This window comes from Salvelinus sp. IW2-2015, linkage group LG18 (assembly GCF_002910315.2).
Source record: "Salvelinus sp. IW2-2015 linkage group LG18, ASM291031v2, whole genome shotgun sequence".
Classification (NCBI taxonomy): Eukaryota; Metazoa; Chordata; class Actinopteri; order Salmoniformes; family Salmonidae; genus Salvelinus; species Salvelinus sp. IW2-2015.
Genome location: NC_036858.1, coordinates 54,957,981 through 54,970,639, shown reverse-complemented (window position 1 = coordinate 54,970,639; position 12,659 = coordinate 54,957,981). Strand labels below are relative to the sequence as shown.

The 12,659-nt window shown below is 43.3% G+C and overlaps 1 protein-coding gene across 1 annotated transcript; it reads right to left on the bottom strand.

Moving 5' to 3' along the window:
- Positions 1-9,719: 9,719 nt before the first annotated feature.
- On the bottom strand, positions 9,720-10,847 carry LOC139029245 (transmembrane protein 100-like). The gene has a single exon (XM_070448742.1). It carries the CDS (start codon positions 10,729-10,731, stop codon positions 10,321-10,323), a length of 411 nt encoding a protein of 136 aa, XP_070304843.1. The 5' UTR covers positions 10,732-10,847; the 3' UTR covers positions 9,720-10,320.
- Between the last annotated feature and the right edge of the window lie 1,812 nt (positions 10,848-12,659).

The following is a 12,659-nucleotide window of genomic DNA, read 5'->3' as shown; positions in this document are numbered from 1 at the left end:
CATTGTAGCGAAATAACACCATTGTTTCATATATTTACTTTATTTTTACTGCAACTTTAGGCAAAGTACTTACAGATTAAGAGTTCAAATCCCAAGTGAGGTTGAATGCCAATTACACAGCAACATATTGTCCTTTTAACATGAACACCTTAATTTAGCCGTACAAATACGGTAGCTAGTTGTAGATTTACCGTATTTTTGCCGCAACTAGACAACCTCCAGGGGACCATGACACAACATTATTAGAAATTCCTAAAGATATCCTTGGGGACGTCCCTGGAACAAACCTGGAACTAGACAAAAACTTTTGGGACCATGCCTTTTTAAARGGAATTCATGTAAATTATTACTTTTAAAGTAAAGTTTTCTAAATGACATATGACATCTGGCCTGTGATGTGAAATTTATGTGGTTTTTACATAAGGGATGGCTATTCCCTAAAACAGCCCAGTTCTGTTTTTAACATCAACCGTGTAAGTAACTATCTACATCTAATCAACAACAAAATGAGCACCAATGCTCCTGATAATGTTCTTCACTGCTCTGGACAATAAGTATGTTTTCAAATTTTCCAGTCTACACTCTCATCTACAATGCATCTACATTACATTCTGCAATGTTATGTTACATTTGGTGTCAGTGAGATGAGGATGGAGAGGTAAAAGAGAAKTGATGATGATAAGAGATATTGCAGCCCCAGATCTCACTCTGTGTGTGCAATTCAACTAGAGTAACTTTCTTCCCTTCCGATGGAGGGCCACACTGTGGGAAGACCATTGGTGGATTACAGTATTTGAATCAGGTGTGTTTATTGGGCCGGGATCAAATACTTCCAACCTTGCAGCCTTCGAAGGCAAGAGGAGAAGAATTCGGAGTAAGAGCTTGGTACTCAGGCAGGAGGCCTGTGGTGTTGTGGTAGCTTACAGTGAAAAGGTGAGAGCAGGCTCATATTATTACAATTATCAGTAGAGATCCTAGTGTTCAGGCAATGAACAGATGGTGAGATATCGTATCAGTAGTGAGTTATTCATCAGGAGAGCTGGTTGAGGAGGTCTTGTTAAGCACACTCCTGCCATGATGATGGATCCTTTATGCATCCAGGCGTACTGTTCCCGATGCTTAAAACTTCTCCCTCCATTTCCAGTCCTTTCTCTCTCTCTCTCTCGCTCATTCTCGAGGATGTGGGCTCACTCTATCATTCAGTTCATTAGTCTCTCTCATCCCTCTCGCCTCCTGCCCTCTTCCTTCTAGATCCGCTTTTTATCTCTTTTCCTCAGAGATCTATATCCTTCCATTCTCTTTCGACTGTGAGATAACTGTGTAACACACAACATACCTTATCTGGAGCTATAGCCTAATTTCTAATATTAACATATCCCTACTTACTATGGTATTCACACATGATATAATGGACACTTTTTGAGTGTCCATATAAAGGTCATATTGTCTTTTCTTTCTTTTTTTACAACATCTTTACGACAGTTTAACCTGGTCATCACTTCYTCTTTAATTTCTTCGTCTCATTCCTTCTGGCAGGTATTGATCTTTGGGGATTTATGATTGTTAAATCATAATCACCTTTATTCGCCAAGCACATTTACATATACCAGGAATTTGCCTCAGTGAGAAGGTGCTGCCAGCAGCAGACAATTACAGGAGGTTGGTGGCACATTAATTGGGGAGAATGGGCTCGTGGTAATGACTGCAGCGGAATCAGTGGAGCGWTATCAAATACATCAATCACATGTATTCCAGGTGTTTGATGCCATTCCAAAAGCTCCGTTGCAGCCATTATTATGAGCCGTTCTCCCCTCAGCAACCTCCACTGTACAATATACAAACAGAATACAGACAACAGTCTACATAGATATCATACAGAATATACAATATCGTTACAGTAAACATAAAACATACAAGTCTAGAGTATGGGCTGATTACAGTGGAAATATACAATTTACAGAGGAGATATATCTATATAAACAGAGGGAGGCATGCTGCCATGGCCAATATACACTGAGTGTACAAAACATTAGGAACACCCGCTCTTTCCATGACATAGACCACGTGACAAACTCATTCCACGGAGGGCCGAGTGTCTGCAGGTTTTCGCTCGCCCCTTGTACATGATTTATGAATTAAGGGAGTTAATTAGTAAGCAACTCCCCACACCTTGTTGTCTAGGGTTTAATTGAAAGGAAAAACATGCAGACACTAGGCCCTCCATGGAATGAGTTTCAAATGTATTTTTAAAASTTATTTTACCTTTATTTAACTAGGCAAGTCCGTTAAGAACAAATTRTTATTTACAATGACAGCCTAAGAACAGTGGGTTAACTGCCTTGTTCAGGGGCAGAACTACAGATTTTTATTTTGTCAGCTCAGGGATTCYATCTAGCAACATTTCAGTTACTGGCCCAACTCTCTAACCACTAGGCTACKTGTTGCCCCAACATACCCCTGACATAGACTGACCAGATGAATCCAGGTGAAAGCTATGACCACTTATTGATGTCACCTGTTAAATCCACTTCAATCAGTGTAGATGAAGGGGAGGAGACAGGTTAAATAAGGATTTTTAAGCCTTGATACATGGATTGTGTATGTGTGCTATTCAGAACTGAAACCTACTTAAAAGGTAACAGCACTCACTGTTGCCCCTAGTGGCCGATTTACATAATCTCCCGACGTCCTCAGACATGGATGGACGTTGAATACTGACTTGTATCATTGGTGACCTACTTGGTCTGTCAGGTGTCGTTCAGGGCTTAACAAGCTTCAACTCTCTGGCGTGCTTCACTTCCCACTTCCAACTGCATTATTCATGATTAATTCTGGGGATACACCTGAATCAATGAGACAGGCCAGGGGAAACGGTTGTAAATATGAAATATCCATCACGCGCTTTGCTGGATTTGCAGTTTTAATGGGATTTGGTGAGTGTGTGATTGCCTCACCCACCCCAATAATAATTTTACCATCTGAAATAAGCCATCAATTAGCATTTCCTATTCAAATAGTTGTTGTTATGGGTGAATGCTGATCGCTTCCCCTGCCCAGTTATTTGTATATATGTACATTTGACTGAAAACAGAATTTTACCATAAATCACAGCTCAAGTCTGTGTGGAACAGCCTTGGCTTTCTATTACCCCTCTCTGACTCAAGGACAGTAACCTATGACTCAGAGTCATGCAGATAAACATCCACATCGGCACCCAGGAAATAGATATTGTACACACACACACACACACACACATTGTACACAAACCCTAATTCAAATTCAGAATTGACCCCAACCCTGCTAGCCACCATGCCTTGTTGAAGATCTGTATGTGAATGTGTACACCAAGGGGCAGGGGATCTGGTCAAGAAGCACGGGTTCTACTGCTCCTACAGTCTTGCATCAGTACTGCAGTGCCTGGCCTGATGCCTGGCCCAGAAAGACAATTTCCATAGATGGCCACATATTGAATTACTAAAATAATTGTCGCTGAGGCACATTTTTTTCTCCATAATTCATAGTGATATTAAGATATTAAAATGTTATGTTCATCCAATGTCCGCCATGTTTTTGGATGACGTGATGAAGCTGTCGCTGCTCCCTGTGTGRACTGAGTGCTACAGTATTGCACATGTGAAGTTTGGCCGTGTAAACCAGATGCAACCCAGATARATCAAATCAAATGTTATTGGTCACTTATTTAGTAGATGTTATTGCGGGTGTAGCGAAATGCTTGTGTTCCTGGCTCCAACAGTGCAGTAGTATCTAACAATTCAAAACAATACACACACACATGTAAAATAATGGAATMAAGAAATATATAAATATTAGGACGAGCAATGTCGGCGTGGCATTGACTAAAATACAGTAGAATAGAATACAGTATATACATYTGAAATGAATAAAGCAGTATGTAAACATTATTAAAATGACTAGTGTTCCATTATTAAAGTGACCAGAGATTCTATGTCTATGTATATAGGGCAGCAGCCTCTAAGGTGCAGGGTTGATTAACCGGGTGGTAGCCGCCTAGTGATGGCTATTTCACAGTCTGATTGATGGCCTTGAGATACTGTAGAAGCTSTTTTTCAGTCTCTCGGTCCCAGACTGGATGCACATGTACTGACCTCGCCTTCTGGATAGTAGCGGGGTGACCAGGCCATGGCTCGAGTGGTTGATGTCCTTGATGATCTTTTTGGCCTTCCTGTGACATTGGGTGCTGTAGATGTCCTGGAGGGCAGGCAGTGTGCCTCTGGTGATGCATTGGGCAGACCGCGGTTGCGGGCGGTGCAGTTGCCGTACCAGGCGGYGATACATTCCGACAGGATGCTCTCAATTGTGCATCTGTAAAAGTTTGTGAGGGTCTTAGGGGCCAAGCCAAATTTCTTCATCCTCCCGAGGTTGAAGAAGCGATGTTGCGCCTTCTTCACCACACTGTCTGTGTGGGTGGACCATTTCAGTTTGTCAGTGATGTGTACGCAGAGGAACTCGAAGCTTTTCACCTTCTCCACTGCGGTACCGTCGATGTGGATAGGGGCATTCTCCCTCTGCTGTTTCCTGAAGTCCAAGATCAGCTCCTTCATTTTGTTGACGTTGAGGGAGAGGTTATTTTCCTGGCACCACTCCACCAGGGCCCTCACCTCCTCCTGTCTGTGTGGGTGGACCATTTCAGTTTGTCAGTGATGTGTACGCAGAGGAACTCGAAGCTTTTCACCTTCTCCACTGCGGTACCGTCGATGTGGATAGGGGCATTCTCCCTCTGCTGTTTCCTGAAGTCCAAGATCAGCTCCTTCATTTTGTTGACGTTGAGGGAGAGGTTATTTTCCTGGCACCACTCCACCAGGGCCCTCACCTCCTCCGTGTAGACTGTCTCGTCATTGTTGGTAATCAGGCCTATTACTGTTGTGTCGTCTGCAAACTTGATTGAGTTGGAGGCTTGCGTGGCCAAGCAGTCATGGGTGAACAAGGAGTACAGGAGGTGACTGAGCACACACCCTTATGTGCCACTTTGTTGAGGATCAGCGAAGTGGAGGTGTTGTTTCCTACATTCTCCACCTGTGGGCGGCCCGTCAGGCAGTCCAAGACCCAGTTGCAGAGGGCAGGGTTCAGACCCAGGGCCCCGAGCTTAATGATGAGCTTGGAGGGTACTATGGTGTTGAAGGCTGAGCTATAGTCAATGAASAGAATTCTTACATTGGTATTCCTCTTATCCAGATGAGATAGGGCAGTGTGCAGTGCGATGGCGATTGCATCGTCTGTGGATCTATTGGGATGGTATGCAAATTGAAGTGGGTCTAGGGTTTCAGGTAAGGTAGAGGRGATATGATCCGTAACTGGCCTCTCAAAGCACTTCATGATGACAGAAGTGAGTGCTACTGGGCGGTAGTCATTTAGTTCAGTTACCTTTGCTTTCTTGGGTACAGYAACGATGGTGGACATCTTGAAGCAAGTGGGGACATCAGACTGGGATAAYGAGAGATTGAATATGTCCATAAACGCTCTATCCAACTGGTCTGCGCATGCTCTGAGGACGTGGCTAGGGATGCCGTCTGGGTCGGCAGCCTTGTGAGGGTTWACTCACGTTGGCCACAGAGAACGAGAGCCCACAGTCCTTGGGAGCGGGCCGTGTCAGTGGCACTGTGTTATCCTCAAAGCGGACAAAGAAGGTATTTAGCTTGTCCGGGAGCAAGACGTTGTTGTCCGRYACGTGGCTGGTTTTCCCTTTGTAATCCGTGATTGTCTGTAGACCCTGCTACATACGTCTCTGTACTGACGTTTTGCCTGTTTGATTGCCATACAGAGGGAATAACTACACTGTTTGTATTCGACCATATTCCCAGTCACCTTGCCATGGTTCAATGCGGTGGTTCGCACTTTCAGTTTTGCGTGAATGCTGCCATCTATCCACGTTTTCTGGTTTGGGTAGGTTTTAAAAGTCACAGTGGGAACAACATCCCCTGTATACTTCCTGATGAACTCAGTCACCGTGTACGTGTATATGTCAACATAATTCTTAGCGGCTACCCAGAACATATCCCAGTCCATGTGATCAAAACAATCTTGAAGCATGGATTCCGATTAGTCAGACCAGCGTTGAATAGACCTTAGTACGGGTACTTCCTGTTCAAGTTTCTGCCTATAGGTAGGGAGGAGAAAAATGGAGTCGTTAACTGATTTGCATCTACCAGAAAATGTCTTAAAAGGTATTAGCAAAACATAATAATGTTGAACTAAAGACTCCCGGCAACTAATATCAGCACCTATACTAAGTTTTGGAGAAATTCTGGAAGTTTAATAAACATTGCCTTGTGCCTTCTAATTCTGTTACAAAAAACTCACATATCTTTAAGATATTTTCAAATTTCCCTCCTTCATGAGGAAGAAGGATAATGAAACTTCACAGAAGAAACAAGTAAAGGTAGACCAAGCAATTAGTTAGTGGTTTTACTGATATCAAGTTTGTTTATGAATTATTAAGTGATTAACAAGTCCAATACAGCAAATGAAAGATAAATATCTTGTGAATCCAGCCAACATGTCCGATTTAAAAAAAATGTTTTACAGCGAAAACACCACGTATATTTATGTTAGCTCACCACCAAATACAAAAAAGCACAGACATTTCTTTCACAGCACAGGTAGCCTTCACAAAACCCCCAAATAGAGATATAATTAATCACTAACCTTTGAAATTCTTCATCAGATGAGTCATATAACATCATGTTACACAATACATTTATGTTTTGTTCGATAATGTGCATATATATATATAAAAAAAATCTCAGTTTACATTGGCGCGTTACATGCAGTAATGTTTTGATTCCAAAACATCTGGTGATTTTGCAGAAATACTCATAATAAACATTGATAAAAGATGCAAGTGTTATTCACATAATTAAAGATAAACTTATCCTCTATGCAACCGCTGTGTCAGATTTCAAAATAAWCTTTACGGAAAAAGATTAATCTGAACGGCGTTTAGAGCACAATCCAGCCAAAGAAATAGTCGCCATTTTTGCGGTCAACAAAAGCTACAAAAACACTATAAATATGCACTTACCTTCGAATAACTTCATCAGAAGGCACTCCCAGGATTCCCAGATCGACAATAAARGACTGAAAAGTTCCATAAAGCCCATCATTTAGCCACTTGTTGTTAGCATGTTCAGCCCAGGAATCCATTTTCATGACGCACGAACAATCCCTCCAGACAAAAACTCAAAAAGTTCCGTTACAGGTCGTAGAAACAGGTCAAATGATGTTTGCAATCCATATTTAGTATGTGTTTTACATTAATCCTCAATAAGGATCCAACCGGAGAATTTCATTGTCTGAAGAAAGAGCATTGGAACGAGAGCCCTCTCTCTCCCTCGCACGCAAAACCAGACTGAYWTTTCTGACGACRACTCACTAAAACAGCTCCTATGAGCCCCTCCTTTATAGTAYAATAATAAGACTAAAATCTAAAGACGGTGACATCTAGTGGAAGCRCTAGGCAGTGTTTGTTCAGTCATATCTACAAGGGGTGTCATTTGACACAGTTTTGAAAATCGAGTTCTCATTTCCTGTTTTGACCTCTTCTCAGGTTTTTGTCTGCCAAATGAGTTCTGTTATATTTACAGAAATAATTCAAACAGTTTTAGAAACTTCAGASTGTTTTCTATACAATAGTAATAATAATARGCATGTATTACCTTCTGGGACAGAGTAGGAGGAAATTTTGTTTGGGCACGCAATTTGTTCAAAGTGGAAACACCGCCCCCTATCCCGATGAAGTTTTAATAATAACCTCATCATGTCACCATTCTGAACAGTKGTAACCTCCTTGCACCTGCAAAAACCTGAGCCTTACTTATGATTCAGTWCTACACAAATTGGTTTAATTATTTATTTACTAACTAATTAAATGGGAACACAGGATAAACACACACAATTTGCACTCGTTATTGACTTGAGACTTATTACSCTGAAAACAGGTCCCTAGCGGAATGACAACAACATGGATGCTTGTTAAAGAAAAGATGGAGAGGGAGAGAGAGGGACAGAGACACTTAACATTGCCATGTTCAGAAACTACTCTCACCTACAATAACCATATACTTTGCACACGAACCGACACCCGCTTTGAGCAAGAAATCATGAGGTGAATTTATCGTCTCGACCTCGTGTTGAGATTCAAAGTTCAAACCATTCTAAACGCGTAGCTGCCACTTCACACTTTTTTTGGTTCCTTGTGTTAATTCGTAACCCATCATTTATAAATGTTGCTCGAAAGGGGCGGATCCGGCTGGCTGGCTGCCAAAACTTCTGTTATAGCTTCTCAAATCACATCCCTCTTTTAACAAAAACAGTTTTATAATTTTTCATATTACATGCATAACCCATAGTATGGAAACTCTATCTATGTCGTGGGTATACTTTCCAATTTACAGTATTTCCTTTYTAGCATTTTTAATGACATCACAAAATAACAGAACACTAATGTAATTTTGTTTATAGATCGCCTGACTATTCCGCATGTTCTACATTCAAAATATTGTTCCAGTATTCGCTTTTGAACGTGTTAGAGTTTCAGCTGCAAAAATATCTGTTGAGACAAAGCACATTCCTTTGATGAATTTGGAGAGCACAGGCCTGGATCTTCTCCCTTGATTGACACTCACGTTCTGTTGTAAATCCCCACTAGTTCTTTCCTCCCCCTCTATGYGTGAAAGGGGGTCTGATTGAAGTAATTCATTGCAAACCTAATCTGACRMATTTGGATTCTCGTGGTCAGTCATGACACCATTACAGAGATATATTGATGTTGAAATAAAGGCACTGAAATAAAGGCCACGGCAATGCTGTAACTGACTGATAGCTAGCTGCACACGTTTCCCCACAGGAATGTAAGATGGTGTCCCAAATGAAACCTTATACACTACTTAGTACACTACTTCAAAAGGTAGGGCACTATATTGGAAATAYYGTGCCATTTCGGATGCACATTAAATCTACCCAACAGAAAGAGATTGATACAGAATGGTAATGCAGAGGATGTTCTCTAAAGTCAAAAAACATTATTTTATCGCAACGAAACGGACGGATAGCTATATCAAATTAACTTTTTTCTCTAGTTGAATCATTTAAACAGGAAATCTCAAATACAAAAAAGTTAAAATTAACATTTCCCAATAAACTATACTGTACACAATCTTTATATATAGACATTAATATACATTCATTTAAAGAGGTACATTGATTGSAAAACGTGGCAACTTACGTGGTAAGACACAATTGTGATCAGACCTGCGACAAATACATTACTTCAAATACTTCAAAATATTAGAAAGTATTTGAGGATCACTTGATTTAGCTTGGAGTTTCCACTTTTGGGACTATGCTGTTGGTTCAATTCAGCCGGGCTATACTAAATCAAGCGCAGCTCACATATTTTAGAGTATTTGACATATTATGTTTAACCCAGGTCAGGTAGTGATATGTGATTTGTGATATGAATGTCATCCAAATGACGTATCAGTCCATAAACCTCTGCATATCTAAGACCGCACCAAACATACATGTAATATCAAACATACAGAGGAATGCAAAGTTGACAAACTTACAGCAGTCTTGTCGCAGGGTGATGTCATTATCTGAAACCTTCAACTATGAATTCATACCACTTAGAGGTGCACACACGCAAGTCAATTCATCACAATTTATTACTGACACGGCAGCAAAAAGAACCACTGGTAAAAATGTAACATCTCAGCCCATTCTGTGGCAGATCCAGTGATGTCCTCGTTTTTAGGACACTGCTAAGCCAACTGAAGTGGAAAGCAGAAATTAGTAAATCACTATGAATGAAAAGCGTGGACAAAAATGCTGGGCCAAAATGGCATCCAATTCCCTACACTATGCACTATGTAGGGAATATGGTGCCATTTGGTACACATCCAAAGTCTGATTTCATCATTCTGATGGGACATCTCACTGCTACAGTAGGTTATCAGAGTCTACGGTTAACCGTTGACAGAACTCTCTGAACTTAAAACCGTGAAAACACCGCCCTCCCTCCTCCACACAGTGAGAAACAAAGTAAACCTCCTCAGAGGTTGGGCTGGTAAAAAAGTCAAGAAGGAGGAGGTTATATTTCCAAACAAGAGAAAGAAGATATAGGAACTCTCAACCCTCTCCACCACACTGAAATCTAGCGTCTTGCTGAAGCACGTGGCAGGTTGATCGGTTTGGACCTCACAGATTTTCAACCTTTCCATCCATCCATCCTTTCATCTGTCTGTGTCTCTGTTCCATACATCCCTCTTCCTCCTCCAGACCTCACAATGTGCCCTGTTCAGAGCAGAAGAACCCTCCCTCCTTCTTCTTCCTTCTCTTCAGCCTGTGGTCCCTCCAGCAGACTGCCGCCATCAGCAGCATGACCATCCCAACCACCAGCAACACCATGGACACCACCTTGGTCTGGTGCAGGTCTGGCGTGTTATACATGAAGGTGACCCCTGTCCCCGCCACACCGATCACCAGGGAGATCACCCCAAACGGGAACACACAGCGGTACCAAGACTTCTCCGTGCCGCCAGTGGCCTGGGCTAGTCGTTCTAGTGTGGAGAGAGACMCTGGGGGTTGGACCAGGTCCCTTCTATGGGGGGACTCCGGAGGWATGCTGCTGCCACAGTCCAGGTCTGGTTGAAGCACCGGGGCCGGGGGTTGGCYTCCCGAGGAGCAGCCCATTTCAGAGCTGCGGTCCTAGGGAGAGGAGAGGAGTGAGGGGGGTTCTTCTGGTGGATCTCTTCTTTCTGCTACTACAGGGGCTGCTGCGTTCTCTGTTGTTGTCGTCTGGAGACAGCGTGTGCCTGGAGGGTGAAAGACAGGGAGAAGAGATCAGGAGGGAGACACTGAGATATATGGAGAAAGACAGAGAGGCAGAAGCGAGACAGAGAGTGAGAGGGGGAAATTAAGAAGTTATCCAGAGAAATAAAAAGAGATGGAGATGGGGAGAGAGACTGATGAAGTCAGACACAGAGAAAACWAAGAGACAAACAGAGACAGATTCAGACAGAAAGAGAAAGGGAGAGAGAGCAAGAGATATGAGCTCTGACTTCGTATGCAGTCTCTCTGCAAGAGGATCCACTTACTCTGTCTCGATGTGTTTGGTGCGTGGTGTGGTGTGAGTTCTGCATTGCATCCGTCCGCCCTCCCAGTGGCYGCAGCACATTGTGTGTTGTGTTTCCACAGCCTGTGAGGTTTAAAGAGACCGAGATGAGGAGGAGGGGCTAAGGAGAGGTGGTTGGTGTGACTCAGGAACCTGATTGGCTGCCCAAGCACAGTGACGTCAAAGACGAGGGATGCAGAGGGACGCGGAGGGGTGRGGTTGGGACGTAGGGGGATGATGGGAGATGGTTAACTGTTCCATCTCCTCTTTATSTCCTCTACTCTGATTGATCCATGTATGTGTGTGCGTTGATGGAGAATAGTAAAGCAGCCCAGGCTTAGCGATGATACCATCCGACCATAATGTTGTTTCAAATAATCTACACCTCAGTTACCGTTATGATCCAAAGCCATTTAATCTGACGTAAGCAGGCAGTAACACAGTAAAACAAATCAACTTAGATTTAAACACACACGCTTTCACGCACGCACACACATGCATGAACACACACACTCTCGCTACCCCTCCTAAATAGCCCAACAAGCATGATACATGAATAAAAACAGTCTGATTTTCTGGATAGCAGGTTCCTCTATCTACTATCCCATTTACCCGAAACGACCAATCAATTAGTCTGCATGTGCATGTGGGGAGTAGAAGGATGCCGATTGTGTGTACGAGTGTGTGTGCTCTTGCGCACACAGCACTCAGATCTCTGTCTAGTATAGGCTTTATAGATCATGAACATGACTCTAGCCCTTCAATAACCCTCTCCCTCAGACTGTATCCTCAGTGTCTCCCTCCTTCAGTTCACACACTGTAACAAATCCACTGTAACAATCTTCTCACAAGTTCCCAGCCACTCAGGTCCTCTTTCTCCTTACGGACAATAAAGAGGTGACATTCGAGTCTGTGAATGTGTGTAATGTGTGTGCTGGGAGTCGGGAAGCAAGTTCAGGGAGTGAATAATTTAATAAATAAATGAAAAGATAATACAAAACAAGAAACACGAACAACGCGGGAAGAAACCAAAGGGGGAAGAACGCGGGAAGAAACCAAAGACACTCCAGGTGAGTGTCATTATGRGCAGATGCGCGTAACAATGGTGACAGGTGTGCGCCATAACGAGCAGCCTGGTGACCTAGAGGCCGGAAAGGGAGCACATGTGACAGTACCAAGATGACCAAGATGATGATCCTGGGGATCAGGAGCGGACCGGTCACCTCTGCTAAGGCGCGTGAACCTGTCAATCCAGCTGAGGCGCGGGAGCATGGCGACCTAGAGTGCCGGAGAGAGAGCATGCGTGACAGTGTCCCCTCTTCGCGGCGTTCGGCTCCAGCCACAGGACGCCAACCACAGGGACGATCCCAGGTATCCGGAGCGGACCGGTCACCTCCGCTGAGGCGRAGAAACCTGATGAACCGGCTGAGGCGTGAGAGCCTGATGAGCCGGCTGAGACCACCCCGGTTGCCTCGGTCGAGGCACGGGAACCTGTTCACCCAGCTAA